We start from the raw sequence: 25656 nt of genomic DNA on the forward strand, positions 1-25656 counted from the left end.
TTCTGTGAGATACCTATCCGTACGAACGCGCAGATTCGCAGATGGCGGTTGAGGTGTAACTCCCAGAGCCCCAACAGCACATGGCAGGCACGACAGGCTAATAGCACGGCGTGGCGGCAGGACGGACGGGCGGGCGGTGCGGTGCCTGCCATGCACTCTGCGTGACGGATTGCCAATCTGGAACAAAGCCAAGGGGGTTGACTGCCGGGAAACAAGATGTACCCCTGACGGGGGGGAGGAAGAAGACCAAGACCAAGAAGTAATACCTGCATTCCCACTGGAGTTTTGTGGATATGCAAGACGTAAGGAGTACTGCACGCGCTGGTCGCGTCACTGCCTCTCTCGAGTCTCATCCTGTCAAGGGTTGCGCATAAAAGGTCTACAAAGCTCGAGCCACATCAACGGCAACACCCACCTCTACTCGAGGAGTATACCAGCTCGAGTAACTTCCGCTAACTACCATTACTTCCTCTACGCACAGGCTAGAAATATACGCTTCGGGTAAAAAAAAAATATAAAAACCGCTATAATAGCTTTAACTCTAAAGATAATTAAATCTAATAACATAAATTGATTTTATAGCTTAAATTTAACTTAAGCTACTTATATATAAATTTTAGTAGTAATTAGAGTAAGTATTATATAACCTTACTAATATATTAAAAAAAACATATTAAGCGAAATAACTTTAATATAGAGAAATTGGATTTCTTTTAGCCCGTACGTGCCCGCTCGAAGTACTGGGCGTGGATGTGGGGCGAGGCGTGGGAGGTCGACCTGGCTCGAGTTTTGTAGGCTTGTTACGCGCAACCCGCTCAAGTTGGGAGTCGAGAACCTGGAAATTCATTGGAAGACGGGTACCTACATGACCGTGCCACACTGCCACCTTAGGCGAATTGGCGAAGATGCGGTACCTGGCAACCTGACTCCAGCTTCCAACCAGCCGTCCGCGCCGCACGCCGCACCTGGACCGTCGCAGTGCCTCGAACACTCGAGCCTTGCCACCCCCCGGTTTCCCGAGCGCGGTAGCGTGGATCCAAACGCCGATCTCAACCTTGAGTGCCATCCCCAATACAAGGTACCGAAAAACTGGGACACTTTGGAACTCTGGAGCCCATCGAATCGCCCTCTTTGACCAATATGTGGCATTCCTCGATATCCCCCCCAGCCAGAATCTACAGAAGGTACTCCAGTCCGCTTACGACAGCTCTTTGTGAAAAAAAGTGGCACCGGGAAGCTTCTGATTCCTGATACGTCATGCGCCGAGACCTGATATCGGTCCTGAGATGCCGTCTTTTGGCTTGATGAGCGGCCATGGCATTCCTCGGCGGGAACAGAGAGAAACCTCTAAACGTTCCAACTGGCATCTTTTCTTTCCCCTTGAGCCCTCGAGGTTTTGGGACTCCCCTTTTCTTACCCCAAGGGCCCCATGGATCCTGAGACCCTTGCCGATGCTCATCGTCCTCTCCTTTGCCTTCTCCCCCCCTCCAGTCCGGTCGGTTCGGCGTCATGCCCAGACGAGCCGTTGAACCGTCATTCGTTCTCACGGTCTCACTCCCCATTGAGAATATTCTGCAGAAAGGTGTCAAGGACCCCCAAGGTGTGATGCGCCGGCGGAAGACCCAAGAGGGAGGGAGGGAGGGAGGGAGGGAGGGGGGGCGGGAGATGATGGGCGGCGCACCGCGGCGGACTGGGGCTCCATTTCTTGGAGGAAAAGAGGATCCCTCTCTCTCCCACTGCCCACTCTGCATGCCTGCCCACTTCTCTCCATATCTCCAATCATCCATGAAAAGGGGAATCTGGGACTGGAGACATTCCATTGGATCATTGATTGAATCCATTGGAGAAGAGCCGACGACATTGAGACTTTTTGAGAGGAGAACTGGATCCAATATTGATTGATTGTCTCCGTAGGCCCTTTACGTACCCTGCGTGGCTTGCGTATCTCAGACACTGGGACGAGTGTGCAATATCCAGTCATGTTATGCCCCATTCCAAAAATCAATCCACTGAGCTGTTCGTTTGGTCACTGGCGTCGTGGTGTCTTGGATTCTCTTCGTAAGTTTTGTTATTTTTATTTTTGTTATTTTTCTCACTCAGAGTGTCTGACAGGTCTTTGTGTGCGTGCATCCCTAGTAGAGAGCTAGGTGCACGTAACAAAGCCAATAAACAGATTAGATCTGCCGATGCTGCATTCCCAGCATTGTCTCGCTTCGTCTCGCTTCATTCATATGATATTCCCGGGGCTCATCGTTTATCGTTTTGTTTCCCCTTTATTTCTTTGCCCGTGCTTGCTTATTTTGGCGCGACCCAACAACCGGCCGCCCGCCCATCTCTCATAGAGTCCATCCCACTTTCTTTGGACGTGCTTCGATATTTCATATAAGTGTGAAACCGCGCGGCCCCGTTTCTATCTCCCGCCCCAAGTGCCCCAGTCTCCGCGACTGGACCCGATGTTTCTTGGAGCGATAACTTTACTTGCAGGTTTCCCAGCACCCAAGCTATCGAGGCTACCAAATGGTGTCCCAAACCTAGGTACTCGTTGCAAAGAGAACGTTGTACCTACCCTTTACGTTTCTAGCCTCATCGAATTAAGAATCTGGGTTGGATTTGGGATAGAGGCTATTTTGTTTCTCCCCGAGAGCCTTTTACCCCTTCTCAATTTTCCTCTCCGTCTCATGATACCCAAGCCACATAGGTACTCTTTTGGGTCTTTTGCTCTCTACTCTGTAGTCTGTACTCGATCGCCTTGCGTCGGTCATTATTCGTACTTTTGTCTCGACCGGCTTACTTCCATCGTTTCATCCCTTCTTTTGCATCTAGCTCATTGGACCGTCGGCGACCGTGCTCATCATCGAGTCTGCTCACCTACCACACTCACACATCCTTCGTTGGTTCGAACCCACGAGCCTCTCTGCCTTTTTTTTTCTCTCTCTTGTGCCCGCCGTGCGTGGTAGTGTATTGAGTGAGGTGCTGCCTTTCAGCTTCCCTTCCCTTCCCTTCCCTTCCCTTCCCATCCCTTCCCATCCATCAAACCAAAATTACACTTTGTTAGTCCCGTCATTCTTGCCTTTCCCGTGTCAGACAAGACAAGACAGGAACGAACAGACTGAAAGTGGGCAGGTGCCTTCTTTCCCATTCCCTAGTCCCTTCCTCGATGGTTCTTTGGGCCCTTTAAACTCAACAACAAGAAAGGAAAGAGTTCCTTGGCTGCTTCCCCCTTCCTTCCCTTCTCTTTCTCTTGCCATCTGAGGCAAGAGACACCAGACACAAAAACACGAGATAAACGTAACCTTCCGTTACAGGCACCAAGAAACAAAACTGAACACCTAGAGAAAACGAGGCTTTGGCTGTACCTTACTTTCTACCTATTTACGGATACCGTAGCACAGGCACATCTTTCTCATCCTGCATCTCTGCACTCTGCACCTGGTCTCTTCCATGGTGCATCCCTTCCCAAACCAGTCATAGCTGCCACAGTTGAACCTTTTCACACTCTTGCACAACCCTGAAACAGGCCCCCATCAACCCACACCACTGACGCTCTCTCCCAACTCTGCTCACCTCGAGAGTCGCGTCTTTCTCAACTTCTGAGGTCACAGCCGCCTAGCATCAACCCCACATTGGCACATCCTACGGGTACGAAGTACCAACCCGTCCTTGCTCCTCTTATAGCCAGACGGGGGGAACCTCGAATCGTTTATGCGCTGAGGTGTCGTTCCGAATCTCAGCCCAGCCGGACCCTTTTCTTTTCGGTTTTGGCTGTTTCCTCTCAGTCTTTCCACCGTTACCAATCTCTTTCTTCTCTGCTGTTCCTATACCCATTCTCCACATTCCCTCTTCCCAAGGGCCCACGCCTTTGCTACGTCGCGGAGGTATCCCAGGTCTTGGATCCCCCTCCCCCCTCAAAGAGTCCTGCTTAAGCCCAGGTCCCATCAACAAGGTCAAGGTCAAGGTCACGGGCTCGTTGACGAGACGAGACAAGACACATGCCCAGCCGCATCCAGCAGCACCCAGCAACACCCACGCTTCCCAGCCAGCCTGAGCCAGCGGCGGTACCTCCTCCTCGGGAAACATCCTTTCTCACAGGCCCTGTCTGTTCAGTGTCTGGTCCCAATTACATTTACCTGCCCTGGCCGACCTTCACTCTCCTTTCGCCCCTCCCCTCTGCAGATCCAGATCGTCTGAATAACAAGGGCCTTCCGGATCAAAACCACCTCATTCCCTCCTCCGCCTCCCCTTCTTCTCCCACCTGATTCTATTTGGCCCTGTCCTGTCCAAGCCGTGCTTGCTTGATACTGTACCTACTACTACCTGCCGCCTGGCCACGAGAGCCTTATACCCAACCCACCTAGTCCCGTCCCCAATCAACACCAAAATCCGCCCACCGGTTCCATTGCAGGACAATGAACGGACACGCTGCTTCAAAAGTGTCCCTTTCACACGAAGAGGGAATGGGACTCCTGGACGAGAAGACGTTATCCGACGTCGAAAGCGAGAGCGGTAGGGCCGACCTCGAAGTCCGTTTCGCGATACCACGATGGTCGACCGTCGCCCGGGGTGTAGTTGGCTACGCGCGGGCCGTACCATGGAGGGTCACGGTGATCCGCGGCCTCATCTTCCTACTGCCTAGCTTCGTCCAGAGCCGATTTACGAGAGAACGAGGCCGAACAGACAAGCTCTTCCCGACATCACATCTCGACGGCATGCGAGGCTTGGCAGCGCTTTTCGTCTTCTTCTGTCACTACTTTTACCAAGCCTTCATCATTGCCGAAGGTTGGGGTTCATCAGAAAAGAACTACCACATTCTCAAGATGCCCTTCTTTCGACTCTTCTACCAAGGCCCGCCAGCAGTCTGCCTGTTCTTTGTCATTTCCGGTTACGCTCTCTCCATGAAGCCGATCAAGCTCGCCAGGGCCGGGAACATGGAGGAATTCTCCGTGACGACGACATCTTTGATTTTCCGTCGATTCATCAGATTGTATATGCCGACTGCCATATCGACCTTTTGCATCATGCTTTTGCTCCAATTCGGAGTCTACGAATGGACCAGAGATTTTGCCATTGATCGGGCTTTTCACAAGAACGTCATGGAGCCTCACCCTAAGCCGTTGGACACCTTTTCGGAGCAGTTTTACGACTGGGTCTGGAGCATGTTCAGCTTTGTTCACGTGTTCGGCTGGGAGCGTTTCGGTGGAAGCATATGTAAGTGGTTTGTGGGGAATCTGTGTGGTGTGATTTACTAACAACATTCCTAGCGTATGATGTACACTTGTGGACTATCCCGGTGGAATTCCGCTGTTCCATGTACCTGTTCATCACCCTCATCGGCTTGGCTCGCGTACGGTCCGCACTCCGTCTCCTCTTCCTCTCGGGAATCATCGCCTTCACCTACCGCAACAACCGCTGGGAGCTGCTGCTGTTCTACTTTGGCATGATGCTTGCGGAGTACGATCAGATCATGGGCAACAACACGCCTGTGCAGCAGCCCTCGGTCCTTCCCGCGAATGGCGCGGCTCCACCCCAGGGAAGCCGTCTCAAGGGCTTCCTCTGGGCAATGCTCAGCATTCTCGCCATTTACTTGATGTGCCAGCCGGACATCAACTACGAAATCACTCCTGGTTGGGTCTGGCTCTGCTCATTCATTCCCAAGTGGTGGGAGGAGGAAGGATACCGATTCTGGCAATCTATCGGAGCTGTCATTTTCGTTCTCTGCGTCGGCCACTCGCCTAGATGGAAGAGCTTCTTCAACCTTGCTCCCATCCAGTATCTCGGCAAGATCAGCTACGCCCTCTACCTCATGCACGGACCAGTCATGCACACCGTTGGTTACATGATTGAGAGACGTGCGTACGCCATCACCGGTCTCGAGGGCTGGTGGTACAATGCCGGATTCGTTCTGGGATCTTTCGGCTGTATTCCTGCGGTTATTTGGGCCGCCGATGTTTTTTGGCGCTTGTTTGATATCCCGACGGTGCGATTTGCAAAGTGGGTTGAGACAAAGTGTCTCGTCAAACAGGCATAGAGCAGATTGGGGTCAAGTGCTTGCGCGTCACGGCCGATATTGCGTCTCGACAAAACGGTCACACACGATGAGCTGGGTCTCGAAAGTCGTTATGGAAATCGACTAATAATAGCATGACACGGCGTTTTATATCACACGGCATTATTACTTTATACCTGGCGTCGGGTTTTTATTATTATGGGGATGGGGTTTTATCAAACTGTTGGGGTAATTATAGATGGCATCTTGACAGAATGCACCTCTCAGGACCACATGATGGACTGAACAAAGTACAGAATAAGTACACACGGGGAGAGACAGATGAAGACGCAGCGAATCAAGTAGAAACGGCCAAACACGCCAAAACACTCTATGGGTATCAATTTGATTCGACTTTCTTTTCCATGCCGTCATGTGTCTCACATTTCTTTTGAATTACTCTCCGCGAGGTCTGTAGGTGCATATGTCCGCCATATTTCGGCCTGTAGATTTCAAAAGTGTCTCTAAACACGTCCACGCAGCATCGTCATACAACACGAGCTGTACCCAGCTCCCCCGACTCTGACTAACCAATCATGCTCCTCTTGCGACCCCTCATCCTCACGTCCTCGAGCTTCTTGAGCGTCACGGGCGCCAGTTTGTACGAGTCGCGGTAGGCGTCAAGGACGTCCTGGAAGTAGGCCTCGGCACGCGGGTGGGTGCTGCCAAAGGCGCGCTCGAGGACGTAGAGGTCGACGGCGCGGTCTTCGTCCGAGGTGCTTTGGCTTGCGAGGCCAAAGTCGATGATGAAGACTTGGCCTTCGAGGGGGTCGTCGTGGTCGTTTGTTTGGGATTGGTCTGTGGTGGATGTGGATGTGGAGGTCTTTGGTGGCCGGAGCATCATGTTTGATGTTGTGAGGTCGCCGTGGACGATGCCGATTTTGTGCATATGGCCTATTGCTGTGCCCATTCTGCGCATTAGGTTTTTGATGCCTGATGGGTCCTTTTTAGGCGCTGCTGGTGCTGCTGTTCCTTCCCCTCTTTCTTCTGATATCGTGTTTACCGTAGTCCGTTCCCCAAGCCACTCGTTAATCCTCACCCTCACCGGCGCGCCGGGGATCCATTCCAGCATCAACCAGCCCGCCACCTCGTCTAGGGCGTAGAGCGCGGGTACGGAGCAGCCTTCGCGGCGGCATTTTGCGAGGACGCGGGCTTCGGCGAGGATGCGGGAGCGGGTTAGGCGGGCGTCGAGGGTCGGGTGGCGGTAGGGTTTGGGAGGGCGGTATTTGAGGGCTGCGGCGCGGGTGGGGGTTAGGTGGGTTGTTTGGTAGAGGCGGGCTTCTGCGCCTTGGGTTATTAGGGTTGGCTGGGTGGAGGAGGGGTGGAGGAGGAGGGGAGGGAGGGGGAATTGGCCCGAGGGTGGTGGTTGTGATGTTGTTGTTGTCATTGTGTGTGGTTTTTGGTGGTGAGTTGGCGGGAGTGGTGGAATTGTCGCGATGGTGGGTGAGGGTCCTGGGTTTCGCCCTTTTGCTGTGTTTGTATTGTCCTCTTGCTTCTTCTTCTTCTTCTTCTTGTTTTGTTTCGATGCGGGGTCTCGTTTAGAGTTGTGCTTGAGTGTATCGCGATCCGTGTATGGAAGCGTTTTTGGAGTGAGCTTTTGTCGTTTGTGAATATCTTCAAAAATGAGAAAGTTCGATCGGAGGGGGGGGGGGGGGGGACCTTGGAGGGGTAAATGGTAGATTGGTTTTGGTGGGGTTCAGTCCTCTGTGGCTTGACCGCCTGTGCCGCCCCTCGGGATTCTGCCGTTTCTGCCCAGATGGGTGAGGTGCTCTTATTCGCTGTGGGGGGGTTCGGGCGCTAGCGTTAGTGGGCGTTGTGTGGTCGAGGCCTACGCCCGCACCCGGCGAGCTTCTATTTTTTTTTCCTCCTGGCGCTTGGGGCCGGTCATCCGTCGTCGGGAAGGGGGGACGGACGGGCCGGGCCTGAGGTGCTCCGCTTTGGATCCTCGATTTTCTTTTTTGCTTCTACACTGGTAGAGATTCCAGTTGATTACTTGCTCTTGACGTCTGATGGCAAGATGTGCTGTTAATCATCGCGCGATCACTCTTTAATCGACAGTCGGTTTTCGTCCTTTGTCTTGAGGGATGGCATTTCAGTGCTGTGCACGTATTCGGCCGTCTCAGGAGGCTTAACCCACCACTCTACAGCGGCAAACGCTGAGTCTCCTTGATGCTAGAGTCGTGCCGTTGGACTATCTCACTGTGGTTTTCTTTACATCGCATTTTCCATCCGCGTGGCGACTGACTACAAACAGGAGTACACATTCACTGTTACACCAACACAGCCTGGGATCGGAATCACAAGTGTGACGCTCCATCTAAAGCCCCCCCTCCCCTACTATCTCGACCTTGCACGACCATATCGTCCGGGTATCCCGCTCAAGAAGCAGCCAAGCTGGAGTCGCCTTTCTCCCCGATCTCGAGGGAAACGGGTAGACGCCGATTCAGGAGGCACCAAGTCAAAAGTATGTTCTGCGTCGTCACGAGGAAGAGGGGGACTCGGGCATGGGTGGTGGTTGTGGTGGTCTCCCGCTATGCAGCCCAGCGGCCCAGCAAGGGAAACGAACCAACGAAGATGGGGATTTCAGAGCAGGCCACCAATCATTTCATCGCGGAGTGCAGTGCTGATGAATCCTTTTCGGCGGCGGCCGAGAGGGGCAAGTGAGCAGTAAGTATGCTCCGCTTCTGCTTTTCTGATTGAGCTTTGGGTACGAGACTTGCGCGCAAACCGAGTGTTTCGTTTCGCGCCTGTTGCCGAAATGTGGGAAAAGATATCTTCTTCAATGTTTCCGAGGTATCCTGAAGTCGCGCAAGTGCAAGACAGAAGAGATAGGGAGCACAAGGGAAGTATTAACAGACCTGAGGGACTTTGGACACAACCCTCCCAGGGAATGGGGTTTATGCTTACATGCTCCTCTGTTTCCCATGATGGATGTATGCTACTTTACCCTGCATTTAGGCGCATACTGCAGCAGGATGAGCAGCCTTTTCTGCGCGCGCCAGCTTACCTACCTACATTGATTACCCTCACGTTTGCCGCTCTACTCCTTGAGCTGGCTGGCTTGCTCACATTTCATTGTTCTGTGTCCTTTACGTTTCCCTTCGTCTTTTCCCTTTCAGCCGCGGTTTGCCTACGCTGTTACACACATCTCCCGAGGTTTTCACCACCACCACCCCCACTACTGCGCAGGCTGGCGGTGGAAAAGATCTCATCCTCCACAAAGCCTTGTGCGATTGAGACGATGTGCTCTTCAGTTCCATTGAATTGATCGACCCCCAAGGACTTGTCTTGATCAAAAGTTTCCGTTCCCGAGGGGTGGGATAGTAGCAAAGAAGACGGGGGAGAAGATGAAGGTTCTCGCGATCCTCGCGCTGGTCGCCACTGCCGCCGTCGCGGCCACCGGCACGAATGCGGCCTTTAGACAGAGATACGCCGCGGTCGACATGTCGCCAGCCGTCGAGGGCGCGTGTCTCGTTCCACGCTTCTTCATTGACGCACCGAGGCTCGCTGTTCGTGATGGTGGTATATGCAACCCGAACTTTCATTCCTGTAAGTACAGCCCGCTTGTTCAAACGTTATCGATATCCTTCTTCTGCGTTCATTCTTGACCTTGTATACCCACTCCAACGTCCTCGAAGACTTTTTGCATCTCAGAAGACGAGGGAATGGAGAGTGATACCACTCATCACCAAGACATCAGACTGAGAAAACAAACCCCCCACAGGCGTCGATATAGGCCACCCCGAGACCTGCTGCGGAAACACGAACTACTGCTACGTAAAACCCGACAATACACCATGGTGCTGCCCCCTCGGCTCCAACTGCGACTCAAACTGCGCCGCGACAGCGTACCAATGCCCAACAACCATCACCGTAACCGCCACCGTCTCGCAGACCAGAAGCGCGTCCTCCGCCTCCGCCGCCGCCCTCCTCACAACCTCTCTCTCGACATCCTCAGCCTGCTGCGGCCGCACATGCCCCTCCCCCTCCGCCTTCCGCTGCGAATCCCAATTCGGCGGCGGCTGCTGCTCCTACGGCCAAACATGCGTCTCCAATCGCGGCTGCGTGAGCACGCTCTCGGCGCCCACGTCGTCGTCTGCTGCTACGGGCGGCGGGCTGAAGCCCGCTGATCCGAGGTGTGCTGCCACCACGCAGCACGCGTGCGATGATGGACGGGACGGGTGCTGCGATAATCTTATGCATTGTACTGTTGTTGGCGGGACGGCCGGGTGCGCGGCGGGGAATCCGACGGCTACAGGGGATGTGGGGTATACTACCGTCCCGGACGGAGGAGCAGGAGGGGGATTGTCGGCTGGGGCGAAGGCTGGGATTGGGGTTGGTGTTGCTGTTGTGGGATGTGCTCTCGCGGGGGTGCTTGCGTGGTTTTGTTTTGTGAGGAGACGGAGGGGGAGGGGGACTGTGACGGGGACGGCGACGATGTCTGAGCGTAGCGGTGGGCGTAGTAGAGGGGCAGGAGGAGGGGCAGGAGTGTTTGGCGTCGGGAGCGAGAGGCCTAGTCGCGGGGTGCGGGCATTGTCGGACGTTACCTCGGGATCTCGACCGAACGGGCCCAGTCGGGGCGCGACGCAGGATTACTTTGGTCCGGATGCCGTTGCGGGGCCGTATACCGAGACAGAGGAGACCGGGATGTCCGCGGCGGTCGATGGTTCGGGAGCCGGGGCTGGAGCCGGAACGGGGATGGTGGGTACGCCTGGCCGAGGGCGGGGCGTGCCGCTACAGGCGCATTCGCCCAACGACGTTGTCGCGCCTGTGGAGATTGGGGACTCGGGCGGGAAGAGAGGGTACGGCTACGGCTACGGCCACAGCGTGACTTCTGTGCCGGAGGAGGAGCATGAGGGGCCGCGGGAGTTGCAGACGCCGGTGTCTGCGGAGGAGACGACGCAGGGGCGGTACGAGTTGTACGGGTCTGAGATGGCTTCGCCCGTGTCTGGGGCGCCGCCGTCTTCGATTGTGCCTACGCCGTCGATGATGACGCCGCGGAGTATCGCGAGTGTGAGCATGTTTGATAGGTCGCCTGGTCCTGCTCCTTCGGAGAGGGAGAGGGAGAGATAGGAAGGGGGATAATTACGGGTATTGCTGCGAGGTGTTTGAAGGCATGCGCCTACTTGATATATAGTAAGCTTCAATGAGTACCTTATATGATGGATGGCATTTGTTGAGGATGTGAGTGACGATTAAAGTCAAGAACAGGACGGCAGATGCCAAGGTACAAAGAGTCCAGAAAATAGATTGAAGCAGATTTGGGTCTCAACAATTTTAAGTCATGAACTTGACAAGTGCCCCTCTACAATATTCCGCGAACAGTGTTGAGTAAAATATCGTATTCGAGTGACATTGATTGGTCTACCCTCATCATCAACCATGTACCTCCCCCGGTGCACATGCCAAGTCACGGGCCGAATGTATCACTAGCGGCCCGGGCGACACCCTCCCACGGCCGTCCGGCCCCGCTTTCCTCCGCGGAGATATTCGCACGGTTCCCACAATTGGAGAACCGAGGAGCCGCTGAGAGGGAGGGGATGACGACGAACCCTCCGAAGATCCGGCAATGCGTCCCTCTTGTTTTGTCAGCCGTAGTAAGTAAGCCAGTACCCTTTCGTGTCTCACATACGCACCAAGATCTCACTCCTCGATACACATCGATTCACTTTTTCCAAGATTCCGTATAAGACAGCGAGCTGACCCCGCTCGATCGTCACAATTCAGAAGGTTTCCAATAGTGCTGTCTCACAAAGTCCCGAAAAAGTCAACAACAACCCCCTTAAAAAATAAAAATAAAAGGTAGACGAAAGGAGAGGAAAAAGAAAAGAAACACCAATCATGGCCATCTCGAGACTGGTATCGTGGTTCCCCCACGTCAAGGCGCCCGTCATCATCAACGCGCCGATGCTGGGATCAGCCGGCGCCGCCATGGCAACTGAAGTTCACAAAGCTGGTGGTTTCGGTAAGGACGACTCACACTCCCTTCCAACCCCTCAGTCGGGACGAAAATGTCTGAGTGTCTCGCATCACGATCTCGAGCTGACAAATTGCATTTGCTCTCAGGGTTCATCGCCGCGGGCTTCGACTTCTCAGAGTCCTCGGCCCAGATGACGGACCTAGACAAGGCGCTAACCCAGGCCCGCACCCTCCTCTCGCTCCCGGCCGCCGACGACAGCGGCAGCAGCAGCGGCGCGGGAGGACTCCCGCTAGGCGTAGGCTTCATCACGTCCCACGAGACAGCCGGCCACTTCACAGCCAACGTCCTCCCCATCCTCGTCCGCCACAGCGTCGCAGCAGCCTGGCTTTTCGCGCCGCACCCAGAGACCAAGCCGCACGGCGACATCATCGCCGCGCTCCGCGGCAAGGGGACCAAAGTGTTCGTGCAAGTCGGCAACGTCGCGGCGGCGCGGGAAGCGGCCGCCGACGGCGCGGACGTCATCGTCGCGCAGGGGGTTGATGCCGGCGGACACCAGTTCTCGCGGGGCTGCGGCGTGGTTGCGCTGGTGCCCGAGGTGAAGGCCATGCTGGCGGCCGAGTTCCCCGAACGGGACGTCGCTGTCGTCGCGGCGGGCGGGATCGTGGAGGGCAGCGGGGTGGCTGCGGCGCTGGCGCTGGGGGCTGAGGGGGTTGTGTTGGGGACGAGGTTTGTTGCGACGGACGAGGCGATGAGCGCGCAGTTGCATAAGGAGGTTATTGTGAGGACGAAGGATGGTGGGGTGAGTACGTGGAAGTCGGAGTTTCATGATAGGTTGGTGGATAATAAGCTGTGGAAGGATGGGTATGATGGGAGGGCGATTGTGGGGGATATTCATCGGGAGTATCACGCTCTTGGCGGCCAGACGGCGACGGTGGAGGAGAGCCGGGAGAGGCTGCGGACGGGGTGGAGTGAGGAGGAAGGGAAGAAGATGATTGGGAAGTGGGCTGGTGCTGGGCTTGGGCTTATTGATGAGATCAAGCCGGCTGGTGTGGTGGTTACCGAGGTGAGAGAGGCTGCGAGGAAGAGGATTCAGGACCTGGTCGGGTCGATTTGAATGGAACATGAGGGTTTGCTCTTGTTGGAAGGATTAAGCTAGGTGTCATTATATCACCAACATCATCAAATCGTATGCTCCATAGGGGTTGCAAGAGAATCCATCAATAGGGCAGTTAACACTACGCCGTGAGACGCTTGCGTTCGTCCGAGTTGTAGCATAAATCTAGATGATCTAGATATCGATTTTGCATCGATCAGTGCCAGTAAGGACCTGTCTTCGATTTAACTTTTGGACTCCCCCCCCCCCCCCCCCCATCTCTTCATGTGATTTGGAATGTGAATAGCACCCAGGCGTCTGTCCCGGATTCCTGGACCAAGACATCTGACATCGCTCTGCCTAGTGTCCCTTTTCAGTCTTGGTCAACTTGGCCGCACTCTCAAAGTACCCATCCGTGCCGCCGTACTTGGCCAAGACCCCGTCGATATCCACCTCCTCCACGTCCCGCGTCCGCCTCCTCCCGAGCATGGCCGTATTCCGCGTGCTTGGGATACGCAACATCTCCGTCTCCACGACCCATCCGCAGTCCTCGGCGATCTGCGCCGCCCAGTCGACCAATGAAGCATACGTTGACTGCGACTTGGTCTTATCGCGCGGCGGCTTCGGGCGGAATTTTTGTCCGCCCAGGGCATGGCTGCAGCAGGGGATCATGATGAAGGGACTCTCCGACAGCGTCGCGAGGATCGGCGTCCAAGGTGTAAGTTCATCTGCGTGATTGGACACGATGAAGGTGTCTTTGGGGAAAGTGCCGTTATGTATCTTTGTCAGGTCCAAGGTAGGTACCTCCTCGCTCTCGGCGTAAGACGGCCTGGAGACAATGTCGGGGAGAAGGACCAGGGCCTGTAGCGAGTCCCGGCCATCTTGGACAGAATTGTACTTGGCCCATGACTTCCTCGCTCTGGCATCGAAGCCCCAGCCAGAGTATCCCTCTTTAATCAACAGATGAACTAACAATCCGTTGCCGCAGCCAATATCTACGAATCCGGGGAATGGCTGGTCCTTGTACATTTCTGCCCAGAGCTCGATCAGAAAAGCGGCAATGCCTAGATCCTCAAAGACGTGCTTCGACGGGTCCGTCGTCTCGGCCCAGGTTTCCACCAGATCCTTGGCGTACTTGAGCTTGAGCTCCATATAGCGGTTCTGGAACCTGGCCTGGGGAATCACAACGTCATGATGCACCCGCTTGGTGTACCCGCCGACCCGTCCCTGGCCGTGCTTGTACAGCACGGAGAGCAGCATGCGAGCGGTGCGGACTAGCTTCTCGACGGCGAAGTCGGCCTCGTCAAAGAAGAGGTAGTGGATGGAGACGGTGCCGACGGCGCGCGCAGCGTCCCACTCGTGGAGGTGCGCGACACCCCGGACCTTGGGGTGGTAGAAGGGGAGGGCGTCGGGCGAGGACGTGTGGGGGAGGTAGACGACCAGGGACCTGGCCTTTGCGGCATCTGGGGTACAGGAGGCGAAGACGCACGTCTGGTCTAGGGGATCGTCCCGGCGGGTGTTGCGCGGGATCAGCCTGCGTACGAAGACGCGGTCGTTGTGGAAGTCCTGAAAAGCAATGGGAAGAGGCTGCTGCTGCTGCACAACTTGTGCGGCGGCGCCGTCTTCCGAGGCGGCTTCAGATGCGGGAGGAGGGGGACATGTCCATCCCGGGTCCGAATCGTGTAGGATATCAGCGCGGAATAGCCATGACGAGTTGATGTTTGGGTTCTTGATGAGATTCATCATGACATCCTCAAAGATTTCGGGCCCAAAGGCGCACTCCTGCTGGAACAAGGGATGCCATATCTCGCCAGAGACATCGTGTACGAGGGGCTCTGCCGACTGCCCAAGTGCCGTCGGATCATAAGCCATGTTGGTATCCGTAGGCGAGAGAAAACAAAGTTGTTTCCCAGGCTGCAGGCTGAGAAAGAAGCAATATAATGAAACTTTTGAGTGTGATGGGAAGCTGGGAGATGTGACTCGGGCAGATATCGCATGAATTATAAGAATGGCGCTAGGCAGAGCTCGGTTAGCGCAGCAGGGTCGGGCCAGGAGCGGCCACTTAGGCCACGGACCCATGTGACGTTGTGAGTTGGCCAATTTTTTGTTTACTTTGCGAGGTGGGGGTGACATGGCAACCACAGGCCAAAATACACAGCGAGCAGAGCAGCACACCACATACATAGTACTGAGTACACACACACACACAAGGGCCGTCATTCTCCTGCATAAGCTCCGAACCTGGCACTACCACTACACACCAACGCGATAGCTCATTTCATTCTGATGACACACTTTTTACTCTTCTGGAGATCTTCAGTCACAAGCTTTTCGAGCCTCTCAAGAACCACATTCTTCCGCATGTGCTGACCAAGGAAGGTTGCCCTCAACAAGCACTACTCGCAGTGCGATCGTCTCGCCCGCGACAACCACGTCCACCACGATGGCGGAAAACGATAACTTGCGTACGGCGTCGCTGTATATCAACAATCAATTGCTCTCGCGAGGACTCCTACGCGATGGCCAAACAATCAACTTTGCCGACCCGGACGATAGTTCGGGCGGCGCGGAGGCCACCATGGGCAAGATCATGAGCATTGTCAATGATTTGATCTTGCGCCGAGACGTGCGTTTGCCCTTATTCCCCTGCTATGTATTTTAGAAAGAAAAAGAGGAAGAACCCCCCGTACTGAGATGTTATGTTTTCCTCCTGAAGCGCGACGCCGAACAACGCGAGAACCTATCGACCACCATGCGCACCGTCCGCGCCGAGAATCTGCGGTACACAAACGAAATCGCACGCCTCTCAGAGAAGCACACCGAGGCTCAAAGAAAGCTCGACATCAGCGAATCCACCGAAAACACCTTGCGCACCCAGCTCAAGTCTGCCGACGCCGCTGTACGCGGCCTCAAGGACGAGGTCGCCCGCGCCAAGACTCTGGTTGCCCAGACGCGGGCCTCCTGCGCAACGGAGGTCCGACGCCGGGACCGTCAGATCGATGGCCTGAAGAAGCAACTGGGTGAAGCCGGCCGTCCCCGCGGTACTGCAAAGAGCTCCGCCGTTACCGTTATTAGCGTTGTCGCCGGCGAGGGCGAAGATAAGGTGTCACCGAAGCGCGGAGGCAAGGCCGCCGCGGCCACAGAGGATTCAGGTTACGATCTGCGCAGCGAGACGAACGAGTTCCTGACGGACCTTGCGCGGAACCTTAGCGAGGAGAACGAGTCCCTCCTGAACCTGGTCCGTCGAACGACCAAGAATTTGCGCGAGATGAGTGGCTGTGATGTCAGGACAAGCCAAGGCGATAGCCATGCTGTAACGCTGCCCACGGCCGAGGACATGGCAAATGAGCTTGACGCCATCCTTGAGCACCTGCGCTCTATCTTGACGAACCCCTCGTTCGCCCCTATTGAGGAGGTCGAGGTCCGTGAAGAGGAGATTGCACGTCTGCGTGCGGGCTGGGTCAAGATGGAGAACCGCTGGCAAGAGGCTGTCCACCTCATCGACGGCTGGCGTCGGCGCATGGTTGCCGATGGCAAGTCGGTGAATATGGAAGAACTCAAGATGGGCCTCCGTCTTAGTCCTGTGCGCGTTCGCAATGTGGAGGAGACCCACCAGGGCGGCATGGACATGCATGAACTGTCTTGTGTGCAAGAAGAGTGCACCGCCGACTTGGAAGAGGAGGAGGAGGAAATTGATTACGACGATTTGCCCGAGTCTCCGTGCCCTGCTCCACAAAGGGTCGAGTCACTCCATCTTGTTCCCGCACCGGCAGAGTACGAGGCCGCTCCTCGAGAAGAAGACTACAACCAGGACGATCAGCAGAGCGACTATGAGTCAAGCATCTTTGAGGACGTCGATGTTGAGGAACTCGATATTGAGGAGCCCAATGTCCAGATCCTCCAACAATCCACCGCCTACCTCAGCTCGCCTCCTCTGCCGCCCCCTCCTCGGATGAGCCCGCTCCGCGAGATGCCTTCTGCGGGCAACCGCGACGCAAGGCCAAGGCGCGATATTCGCAGCGACTACGACACGACGGCCAACGAGAAGCCGAGGACAATCCGTGCCGTCGACGTCGCCCCGAAGCCACCACCACACCTCGTCCAACTTCCACGATCGCCGCAGAAGACAGTACACCCGATCGACGACCGCTCTCGCACAACATCCGCAGCATCCATCGCCTCCGAGTCGACACACAATGGCGCACCCCTCATCACACCATCCGGAACCCCGCCTCCTGAAGTAAACCAAACGCCAACAGCGCGGAAACTCCCCAAGCCGCCGCGTCTCGTCTCAGCGGCCCCAGCACCGAGGGAAATCCAATCTCCTGTCAAAAACATCCGTACAGTCTCCCAGGAGAGCCAAGAGAGCCAGACGAGCCAGGAGAGTTGCGAGGGCGCACCCCCTGCTCCCGCCGTCCAGCCCAACAGCAGCAACAAGAACGCAACACCGCACCGTACTCCTCTACGCCGCGTTCCCTCCCGTCTGCCCCTCCCGCGGCCCTCGGACCCGCCGCCACAGCAGAGCCCTCTGACGATGGCAACCATCGCAGCCAAGCTAGCCGCCTCAGAGCGAGAGGCCGACGCTGCTCGCGTTCGCGCGAAGCTCAAGGCAGCGCGCGGAGGTGCGCTCGGCAAGCCGACGGCAGCACCTCAGCAGCAGCAACAGCAGCAACATATGCCTCCCCCCCCACCAGAGACCATCGTCGCCATGCCACAAGAACCTCAACCCGTAGACTCCCCCTCCCCAGCAAAGACACGCGTAGACCGAGGAGACCTCGACCCCGTCAAGCGCGACATCCCCTCGCAAGACGAGCAGGTCCAGCAATCGCCGCTCCAACCGACCAAGCGCAAGCGCGAAAGGCGCGTGAGCAAAGTCGCCTCGAGGAGGCGGAGCACGCTTAGCCCGTGGGAGATGGAGAGCCTCATCTCTGGCAACGTCGCTGTCCCACCGTCACCTGTTCGGTCGTGAGATACCACACGATTCACATTCATTCAAACTTTGCGAACAAAACACTAGAAGCGAAAAGGTCCTCCCTCCTTTGCAAATTACAATCACTTTATAATATAACTACCCAACAACTCTCCTATACTTTTTTCTTTGGGAGGAAAAAAACTAAGCTGTCTTTTCGAGGGGAAAGGGGGGAATATCCAACGGCGTTTGAGAAAAGGGGGGGAACGAAGGAGCCTGTGTCAGCCTCGTATATATAAAGAGGCCGGCTCGGGGCTCGGGGCTTGGGGCAGGAGTGGAAAGAGGGGATGAATCGTCTTGTTTTCTGTTTGACTCCTTATATATCCGTGATGCTTTTTGGTCATTGTCATAGTCATTGTCAGTCAGACACCCGCCCAAATTTCCCGCGTCACAGCATCACATCAGCCCATGTGTGTGGAGACTGTTTTCTTTCAGTAGCGACGAGCTTTGAATCAGCCTACTAAATTAATTCACCATTTTGTCTTGTTTACCTTTTTTTTTATAGTCTACGTGCGATGCTGATTCTGTTGTGTGTTATGATATCCTGCGTGTGATTCTGTGCCATGTAAACTATTCATACCCGTCAAGGAAAAGATGATGTAGAAATTTGCCCCTTTTTTCCACGGGCAGCAAGTAACGAGTTCATATACCCAAGCAGTTACGCCTAATGCTATGAGACCTACACAACACAACCGCAATCCTGACAAAAGAGAACCAATAGCAATGTCTGAAGTTTCTTGCCCCGTTGCTGCTCGTCGAAAGCTACCTATCTTCCCGCTTTCACTCACTAATCTCGGCTTCGACGGGAGCCAAGGGTTCCAGCGGCACGGGGAACTCGGCTTCCCAGCCACCATACACGACCTCAACCCCGTGAGCGCCGCAAAACGTCCTCAGCTGGTCCATGGCCACACCTGTCAGCGCGCGCTGGTACACCTTCTTCAGCCTACCGAGTATCGCGACCCGCTCGATGATGGCGCCGAGGCGCAGCGGGTCGCACAGTTCCGAGTGCAGCTCGAGGACCTCGAGGTTCGGAAACGACTGGAGGAACCCAAAGAGGAGATCGACCGAGTCGATGCCGAGGCCTCTCTGCGCCGGGTCCCGCGTCAGGTTCTCGTGCGACTCGAAATCGAAATTGAAGAAGCCAAACGTGCGGACCGAGGCGCTGCCGCGTAGCCAGTCGAGCGCGCCGGGGAAGAACTGGCCCGGTTCCTGGCGCCAGCAGAGGCCGAGTTCGCGTAGCCTGCCGGAGCGGACGGCGGGCTCGAGGAGGACGGTGGCGAGGTCGACGCTCAGGGGCAGTTTCGGCATCCAGAAGCGCTCGAGGTTGGGGTAGGTGACGAGGGACTCGGCGGCCTCGTAGCCCGAGTAGTCGAGGGGCAGCTGCTGGGGTAACCAATCGCCGTGGTTGGACTGGAGGGCTGCGCGGGCGTCGAGGACGCGGAAGGAGGACGGGTGTAGCGGCGGGAAGTGGCGCTTGTCGCCCATGGAGAGGGCGCCGCAGGCTTTGCCGAGCTTGATCACCTGGAGGCCCGGCCAGAGGGACCAGCAGTCTTCTGGCGGGGTGAGTGAATCTAGGCCGGTAAAGACGCCAAAGTTGTCCATGTGTATTTGCTCAAGGTTTGGCGTTGAGCGGGCGAGGGCGAACTGAGGGTGCTGGTTAGCACATCTGGTACCTGCGCGGATACTCCAAGGTTGCGAGAACCAAACAATAGGGGAAGTAGACGGAAGAGAAGACACAACTTACGGGGTCGATTCGACGCTCAGGGGTCAGTTGGTTCAATGTCGAGTTCAGCGGACCAGTCAACTGAAGAACCTTGAGCCGGGGCAGCTCCGGCCAGCCTAGGTCGTTTAGGTGCATGCTGAAAAGCGATATCCTCTCGATATTCTCCCGGGCACGTTCGACAAACTGCCTCACAAAGGGCTGGGCGCCGCCGCTGCTTTGGTAATTCGGTTTGTCGACACGGAAGCTGAAGCCGAGGTGCGTGAGCCCTTCGAAGAAGAGCGGCTTGGGAGGCAGCTTGTAGCCCCAGTCGCCGCCCTCGGGGTTCCGCTTGATGGCGCCGATCTCGAGCCGCGTGGTCATGCGCGGGTTCGTGGTCTGGATGAGCGACAGCCATTTTGACTCGTTGAGCTGGAAGGCGTGCGCGTTGGGGATGATGAGGCTGCGGGCGCCGCCGCCGGTCCGCTTCCGCAACGTCTTGAGGAAGGAGACTCTTGGTGGCTTTTGCGGGTTTAGGGAGGGAAAATGGACTTGTCTCCAGATGTAGGGGTGGGTGTCAAGGAACTGGTCCCATCGTTTACAGACTCCCGATATTCGGCTGGCGCTCCAAGTCAGCAATTGAGTCAGGTCAAGGAGCGTTGGTCAAAGGACTTGGAATGGGTTCGTTGAGCTCACCATAACTCGTGAAAATCAAAGTATGAAAAGATTTTTTCTATCAACTCGATTGGTAATTCCATAGGGTCTCTCCGACAAAAGTGTTTGTGTAGTGGTTCGCGAATCTTGCGAAGTTGCTGCAAGAGTCTAGGTCAGCGCACATCCCAACAACAGCAAATTCAAGTAGATGCCGCATACCTCATATTTAGTAGTTCTGGTGAGGCCTTCCTTTTGTCCAACCTCGATACCGGCACTCCACGCAGCCCACGCCATCTCGTGTTTCTTCTCCAACTTGTATATCTTCCCCAGCCTCATGTACCCCTGAAAACCGGTTATTCACATGAAAACCGGCACAAAAGCAAGACAAGCACACAAAGTTGGTAAGTAGCGACAAAACGCATAATCAACCCCGAGATCAAGCAATAGAGTCAAGACTCACCTCCAACCGCCGCGGCGCAATTTCTAACAGCCACTCCGCATCCCTGCGCGCCATATCCAGCTTTCCCATCTTCTCAAAGCACGCAGCCCGGTAGTCGAGCGCCTGGACGTGGCCCTCGCGGTGACACCGGCCCCACGTCTTCTCTGCGCCGCACTTGCACTCCTTGGTGGCCTCCGCGTAGACGCTGCCCCTCTCGCGGCGGTGCCGGGCCGCCGCTTCAGCAAAGTCGCGGCATGTACACCTTTCTCGCCGGCGGCGCTGCTGCGCGGGGCTGTTGCCGTTGCCGTCTCCGCCGTCAGGACCTGCACCTCCACCGCCTCCAGAACCTGCGGCCCCGAGCCCTTTGAGACCTCGAGAAGCACGACCACCGGAACTACTTCCTGGGCCTCCACCAGAGGGGGCGGCGGACCCTCCTCCCGAGGGTGACGAACATGGGCAGTTCCCGGCGACGAGGGTGAAGTGCTCGAGTGCGACGCGGAAGCGCTGGTCCGCGTAGGCTGCGCGGCCCTTCTCGATTGACGCCTCCGCCGAGCGGACGCGAGGGAGCTGTCCAGGCGGCGCCATACCTTTTTGATGACGTGGATGTAAAAGACTGTGGTCTGCGCAAAGGGATCCATTGAGACGGCTGGTCAGTTTTGTACACTTATATATCTTTTTGCTTTTGTTGAATGAGGCAACAAGATCTAGCCAGATTTTGAGTCTTCCTCTTTGTAGAAAGGGGCTTGGTTGTCGTCGACTTGAGGTCACGTGGTACTGGCGATATCTGGCACTCACTGAGGGGAAGAGAACTTTATGAAGCAAACGCTCGTCTGAGGAGACAAAAGATCGGGGGATAGGCCAGCTAGTGCAGAGAACCAGAGGGAGTGGGCATCTCGTCTCTTTTCGCAGCTGGCCTTTTATTTTTGAAGGATAATGAAGTCCTAATGAGAAAGAAAAGAGTTGCTGACAGCTTGGATTCTGGCGGACGGGGTCGACGGTGCGGTTGTGGTGTCGCCGAGGTGGAGGCTCAGCATCTCCGAGGTTGGAAAGTGAGGTTGCGGGACGAGGGGCGGAACTCAGGGCGCGACGCGAACGCGACCGGATGTCCTCCGTAATGGGTCCCGCTGTGGCCCGTGGATGGAGAGAGCTACCGGTTTTTGCCGCCGGAGGGGCTCCTATGAGGAAAGAACGGATGGGTTTCAGCGTCTTCCAGGGCTTCGTGCCGCTATAGGGACCGCTGCAACAGCGCCCGCCTATTCTTTCTCGTCTGGATGATTTCATCGCATCTCTTGATGGAAGGTATCAGTCAGGGTACTTCCATCTGTTCCTTCCCTGACGTCTTGTCTTAGCTAATGGAAGGTACCATAGGTAATTACCTTCCTTACCTACTCTACAAACTTAGTAACAAATCAGAAAAGATGCTGCAAACTGTCTCTTCGCAGTGTCAACTCTTTTACCACAGACAGCCCAATGACCTCATTCCACAGCAAACACCATCTTCCCCGATCACCATCAACTCGTTCTAGACTCCAAGTTCCCGAACGCCCCCAAAATCCTACCGAATCCTACCGCCACCGTCCCCGCGAGAGGACGGCAGACCTTGCCGACTCCTCCGGTCCGCATCCGCCACTGTCTGTGGCGCTCCCGTCAAGTTCAGATCGTTCTCCATTTACAGAGCAATTGCGCCTCTCAAGTCTTCCCCCCTGCTCTGATCACACACCTATGCATCGAGGAGATCCTCCAACAGCCAACAGGGCCAGCTACTACGGATAGCATCGTATGAGGAACTGAGCCTCAATCTCACTCGCCCAAGCCCATCACCAGCCTCACCGCGCAGCCACATCTCACATCACTATCCTAAATCTCGAAGAATCACACGCCCCCTCGCCGTCATCTCTGGGCATCCTTCCATCGCAAAGAGCCGAGGACAGTCCCCCAGTTCAATCCAACAAGCTAGAGCACCCCAAGACCGAGGCCAAGCCCAGTGGCCCAGGGGGCGCAAGGCCGTCCCACCCAGCCGGTGTAACTCCTCAGCTGCTTATTGCCAGCGACGATCTCCGAGCTTTCGTGCTCTATGGCACACGCTCTTCCAGGCAACGACCGACAGGCACCTCACGCCCTTGCGCTACCCAGCCCGCCGACCGAAATGCAGTGAGAAGTTTCTGGTATCATCTCGCCGTTTCGAGGTATCATCTTCAGGAACCAGGCCCCGGGCGACAACCGCTGCGAATCAAGATAGCCGCGATGTGAGCAACCCAGTAATCCAAGATCCAGCCCCCCACCAAGCTCAAAACCGATTACTTGCGCGCATCCCCGGCTCGCCGGAATTAGAAGTCCCTTGCGTCTGGAACAGCAGCAACCCAGCGCAGCCCAGCTTCCGCCTTCAAAAGTTCCGCGAATATCAGCCTCTGACTAAGGTAGGTAGGTACTCGTACCGGGCGACGTGGAGGAATTGAGACAGAAGTGCCATGCTTGCCCACACCGGATCTGTGTGTCTCCAAAGGTCAGCAAGTCTACCCACGCACGAAGTAGTGTGTATTGCATGCCTCACGAGCATTGGACAACGACCCACACAAACCAGGTGGAAGTGCCTGCATAGAATGGAGGCACGGGTACTATGTCACCCTTTCGACGACTCCTTTCAAGACTCGGATCTCCCATTTTGGCACACCGAGGCCCGCCACCCGGCCGGCCGGGCACAGGACCTCGAAAGCCGCGGACGCCTATGCATATCCGCCTGGCACTTTTTTGTTCCTTCCATCAATTCGTACCGCCTGGTCGGCTGGTTCGCATCATCCTCCCAAAACCATGGAACAGCATCCCACTCAAGCCGGGATTCCCTTTGCCTCTCTTGGGTAAAGTCGCTCACTCTGTTTCTCTCACCGGTCACCGGCGGCGGCATGTCAAAATCTAGGCAATTCTGCAGCCCCCAAAATAGGAATCCTGCAACTAAGGTGAGGCAGGTCGCGAGCGAAGAGAATCCTAGATATGCACCATTTCCAAGTTTTCGAGTACGGCGTAGTCTTCCGCGCTTGACAATCGTCCCACGGCACGGCAACCATCAAACAAGCGACACCCCACCCCTTATACGCGTCCTTACCTTACTACCTTGAGATATGTCACGATGAGCCGAATATCTCGGTCGCAGGATCAAAAAGAACCTCACAGCAGCTGCCTGCCGTTCCGTCCGCATCCGCGACCCGCGACCCCTCACCCCGGCACCCTAGCCCGGCTGAAGCAAAGGATCACGCGAGTACGGACAACCCTCGGAGAAGAGAGCCAAGCGTTGATTCTGCCCTGTAGGATCTGTTGTTTTGCGGTTCCCGCCGCAATTGCACATCAATATATCGCTTCTCATCACATTAAGGAGCTGTCTACTGGTGCTGCTAGTCTAATTCGTGTCTAGTCACCCGTACGTTCTGTTTGCATGCTTGCATGCTTGCATGAAGATCGTTTGCCTCGAATCCTTCTGCGACCTACCTACCTCTCTACGGACAAGGTACCATGCCCAAACAAGATTGCATCCGCCATCGGTACGGATACTTGAGGCCGCATCCTGGCCCGGGCGAGTCCTCGGCCGCGGTACGAACCCCACCCCTCGGGACACCCCTTGCCCGACGCCAAACTTCCTTCCTTCAGGACCTCCCGAAGCCGATATCTCGATTTCAACAAATCCTTCCTGCGATGCACGGTATCTTTCGTTTCCTCGGCACGCCGTTGGTCGTCATAAATCGCAAATATGCCGAGAATCCTGCCGCACGTTCCCCCCTCTACTTTCCAACCACCGAATGAAGATTGAGAAGGAAGTTCAAACCATGTCTAAGGTAGGCAACGAGGAATGAATCGCAAACATCACGAAATCAAAGTATGCGTGTTCCGTAGTCCCACGATTTTCAGGTGAGGAGGCATCCCATTTACCGGGGTACCCTCTTTCAAATGGAGCCAAGTTCAGATGAGAAGTTGCTTCTTCAGACGAACAGGACAGGGATCCCCTTGGCGTTTGGGCAGAAAATACGACCCAATGTCGTTTCTTTTCCCCCTGTTGATCGAGTCTTCTTTGTCTAAATTTGAATTTATGGAAATCTTTGGACGATCTGCACAGCGGGCAGCTGTCATGTCTGATGTCTCAAACCCACTACCACCCTACGTATGCCGTACTGACTACTGCGCCCAGGTCTTGAGATTCAAACGATAAGGCGTGTCTTTAGACAGTTGCGTACGGATCGAATTGATGCCTGGAAAGCAATTCCCTTGAGTCCATACTTCCAACAACAAATACGTCGAGCTTGTACTTCGTAAGAAGTACACGAGAGTCGAATGCAAGGACAGAGCCAAGGCGGTGTGACAGGGGGTATGGAGAGGTACCTCCATTTGGGTGACCTCATCTCAACACCTCACATCTGGGAAATCTCGCATCTCACCAATTGTGAACCATGCGCTGCGCTGCAACCACCAGAAACAAGACTCAAAGCCCTAGCGTTAAGCCCGTCTAGATTGACCAGATACTTCACACCGCGACACACACACCTGCACGAATCCAAAGCGCTTGCGCTTATGCATCCACAGGTATGTGCGTGTCTACGGCACGTGTCGAGTCTGTCCCCCCTCCGCTTGCGCCTCCCCGCGCCTGTCGTCTAAGCAATCTCATGAGAATCTTACTCGACCCTCCTTTATGGGTTGTCTAGGTGTATGGTTCCATCCACTCAACTCTCACTCGTCACCCTCCAAACCCACCTACCCACCCACACTTACACACTTACATACACAGACGTGCATACACAGGCACAAGTGCGAGCATCACATCACCACCCACACATCATCCCCCTCGCCCCTCCCCAA

The 25656-nt window shown here is 55.6% G+C and overlaps 9 protein-coding genes across 9 annotated transcripts; 6 read left to right on the plus strand and 3 right to left on the minus strand.

Annotated features, from left to right (window-relative positions):
- Positions 1-2353: 2353 nt before the first annotated feature.
- BDP81DRAFT_416261 (uncharacterized protein) lies at positions 2354-3011 on the plus strand. Its single transcript, XM_060589516.1, has one exon. The coding sequence runs from the start codon at positions 2454-2456 to the stop codon at positions 2955-2957; it is 504 nt and encodes a 167-aa protein (XP_060450714.1). The 5' UTR covers positions 2354-2453; the 3' UTR covers positions 2958-3011.
- A 1231-nt stretch (positions 3012-4242) lies between these two features.
- Positions 4243-6297, plus strand: BDP81DRAFT_86842 (acyltransferase). Its single transcript, XM_060596411.1, has 2 exons — positions 4243-5205; positions 5259-6297. The coding sequence occupies exons 1-2, from the start codon at positions 4407-4409 to the stop codon at positions 6023-6025; spliced, it is 1566 nt and encodes a 521-aa protein (XP_060450715.1). The 5' UTR covers positions 4243-4406; the 3' UTR covers positions 6026-6297.
- Positions 6298-6569: 272 nt separating this feature from the next.
- BDP81DRAFT_308292 (kinase-like domain-containing protein) lies at positions 6570-7430 on the minus strand (the record flags this gene model as incomplete). The annotated part of the gene is made up of 2 exons (XM_060583443.1): positions 6570-6986; positions 7047-7430. The coding sequence occupies 2 exons, from the start codon at positions 7428-7430 to the stop codon at positions 6570-6572; spliced, it is 801 nt and encodes a 266-aa protein (XP_060450716.1).
- A 1402-nt stretch (positions 7431-8832) lies between these two features.
- BDP81DRAFT_86849 (uncharacterized protein) lies at positions 8833-9509 on the plus strand. The gene has a single exon (XM_060596412.1). It carries the CDS (start codon positions 8934-8936, stop codon positions 9309-9311), a length of 378 nt encoding a protein of 125 aa, XP_060450717.1. The 5' UTR covers positions 8833-8933; the 3' UTR covers positions 9312-9509.
- BDP81DRAFT_445437 (uncharacterized protein) lies at positions 9391-11116 on the plus strand (the record flags this gene model as incomplete). Its single annotated transcript, XM_060591951.1, has 2 exons — positions 9391-9592; positions 9768-11116. The coding sequence occupies 2 exons, from the start codon at positions 9391-9393 to the stop codon at positions 11114-11116; spliced, it is 1551 nt and encodes a 516-aa protein (XP_060450718.1).
- A 579-nt stretch (positions 11117-11695) lies between these two features.
- Positions 11696-13318, plus strand: BDP81DRAFT_416264 (2-nitropropane dioxygenase). Its single transcript, XM_060589517.1, has 2 exons — positions 11696-12008; positions 12110-13318. The coding sequence occupies exons 1-2, from the start codon at positions 11885-11887 to the stop codon at positions 13075-13077; spliced, it is 1092 nt and encodes a 363-aa protein (XP_060450719.1). The 5' UTR covers positions 11696-11884; the 3' UTR covers positions 13078-13318.
- Positions 13319-13327: 9 nt separating this feature from the next.
- Positions 13328-14977, minus strand: BDP81DRAFT_416265 (uncharacterized protein). The gene has a single exon (XM_060589518.1). The coding sequence runs from the start codon at positions 14926-14928 to the stop codon at positions 13417-13419; it is 1512 nt and encodes a 503-aa protein (XP_060450720.1). The 5' UTR covers positions 14929-14977; the 3' UTR covers positions 13328-13416.
- Positions 14978-15499: 522 nt separating this feature from the next.
- Positions 15500-18025, plus strand: BDP81DRAFT_445440 (NIMA interactive protein; the record flags this gene model as incomplete). The annotated part of the gene is made up of 2 exons (XM_060591952.1): positions 15500-15682; positions 15719-18025. 2 exons carry the CDS (start codon positions 15500-15502, stop codon positions 18023-18025), a joined length of 2490 nt encoding a protein of 829 aa, XP_060450721.1.
- Positions 18026-18805: 780 nt separating this feature from the next.
- On the minus strand, positions 18806-21402 carry BDP81DRAFT_457464 (F-box domain-containing protein; the record flags this gene model as incomplete). Its single annotated transcript, XM_060593288.1, has 6 exons — positions 18806-19234; positions 19298-19669; positions 19770-20343; positions 20421-20536; positions 20598-20720; positions 20839-21402. The coding sequence occupies 6 exons, from the start codon at positions 21400-21402 to the stop codon at positions 18806-18808; spliced, it is 2178 nt and encodes a 725-aa protein (XP_060450722.1).
- Between the last annotated feature and the right edge of the window lie 4254 nt (positions 21403-25656).

Source organism: Colletotrichum phormii (assembly GCF_030913505.1).
Source record: "Colletotrichum phormii strain CBS 102054 chromosome Unknown BDP81scaffold_2, whole genome shotgun sequence".
Classification (NCBI taxonomy): Eukaryota; Fungi; Ascomycota; class Sordariomycetes; order Glomerellales; family Glomerellaceae; genus Colletotrichum; species Colletotrichum phormii.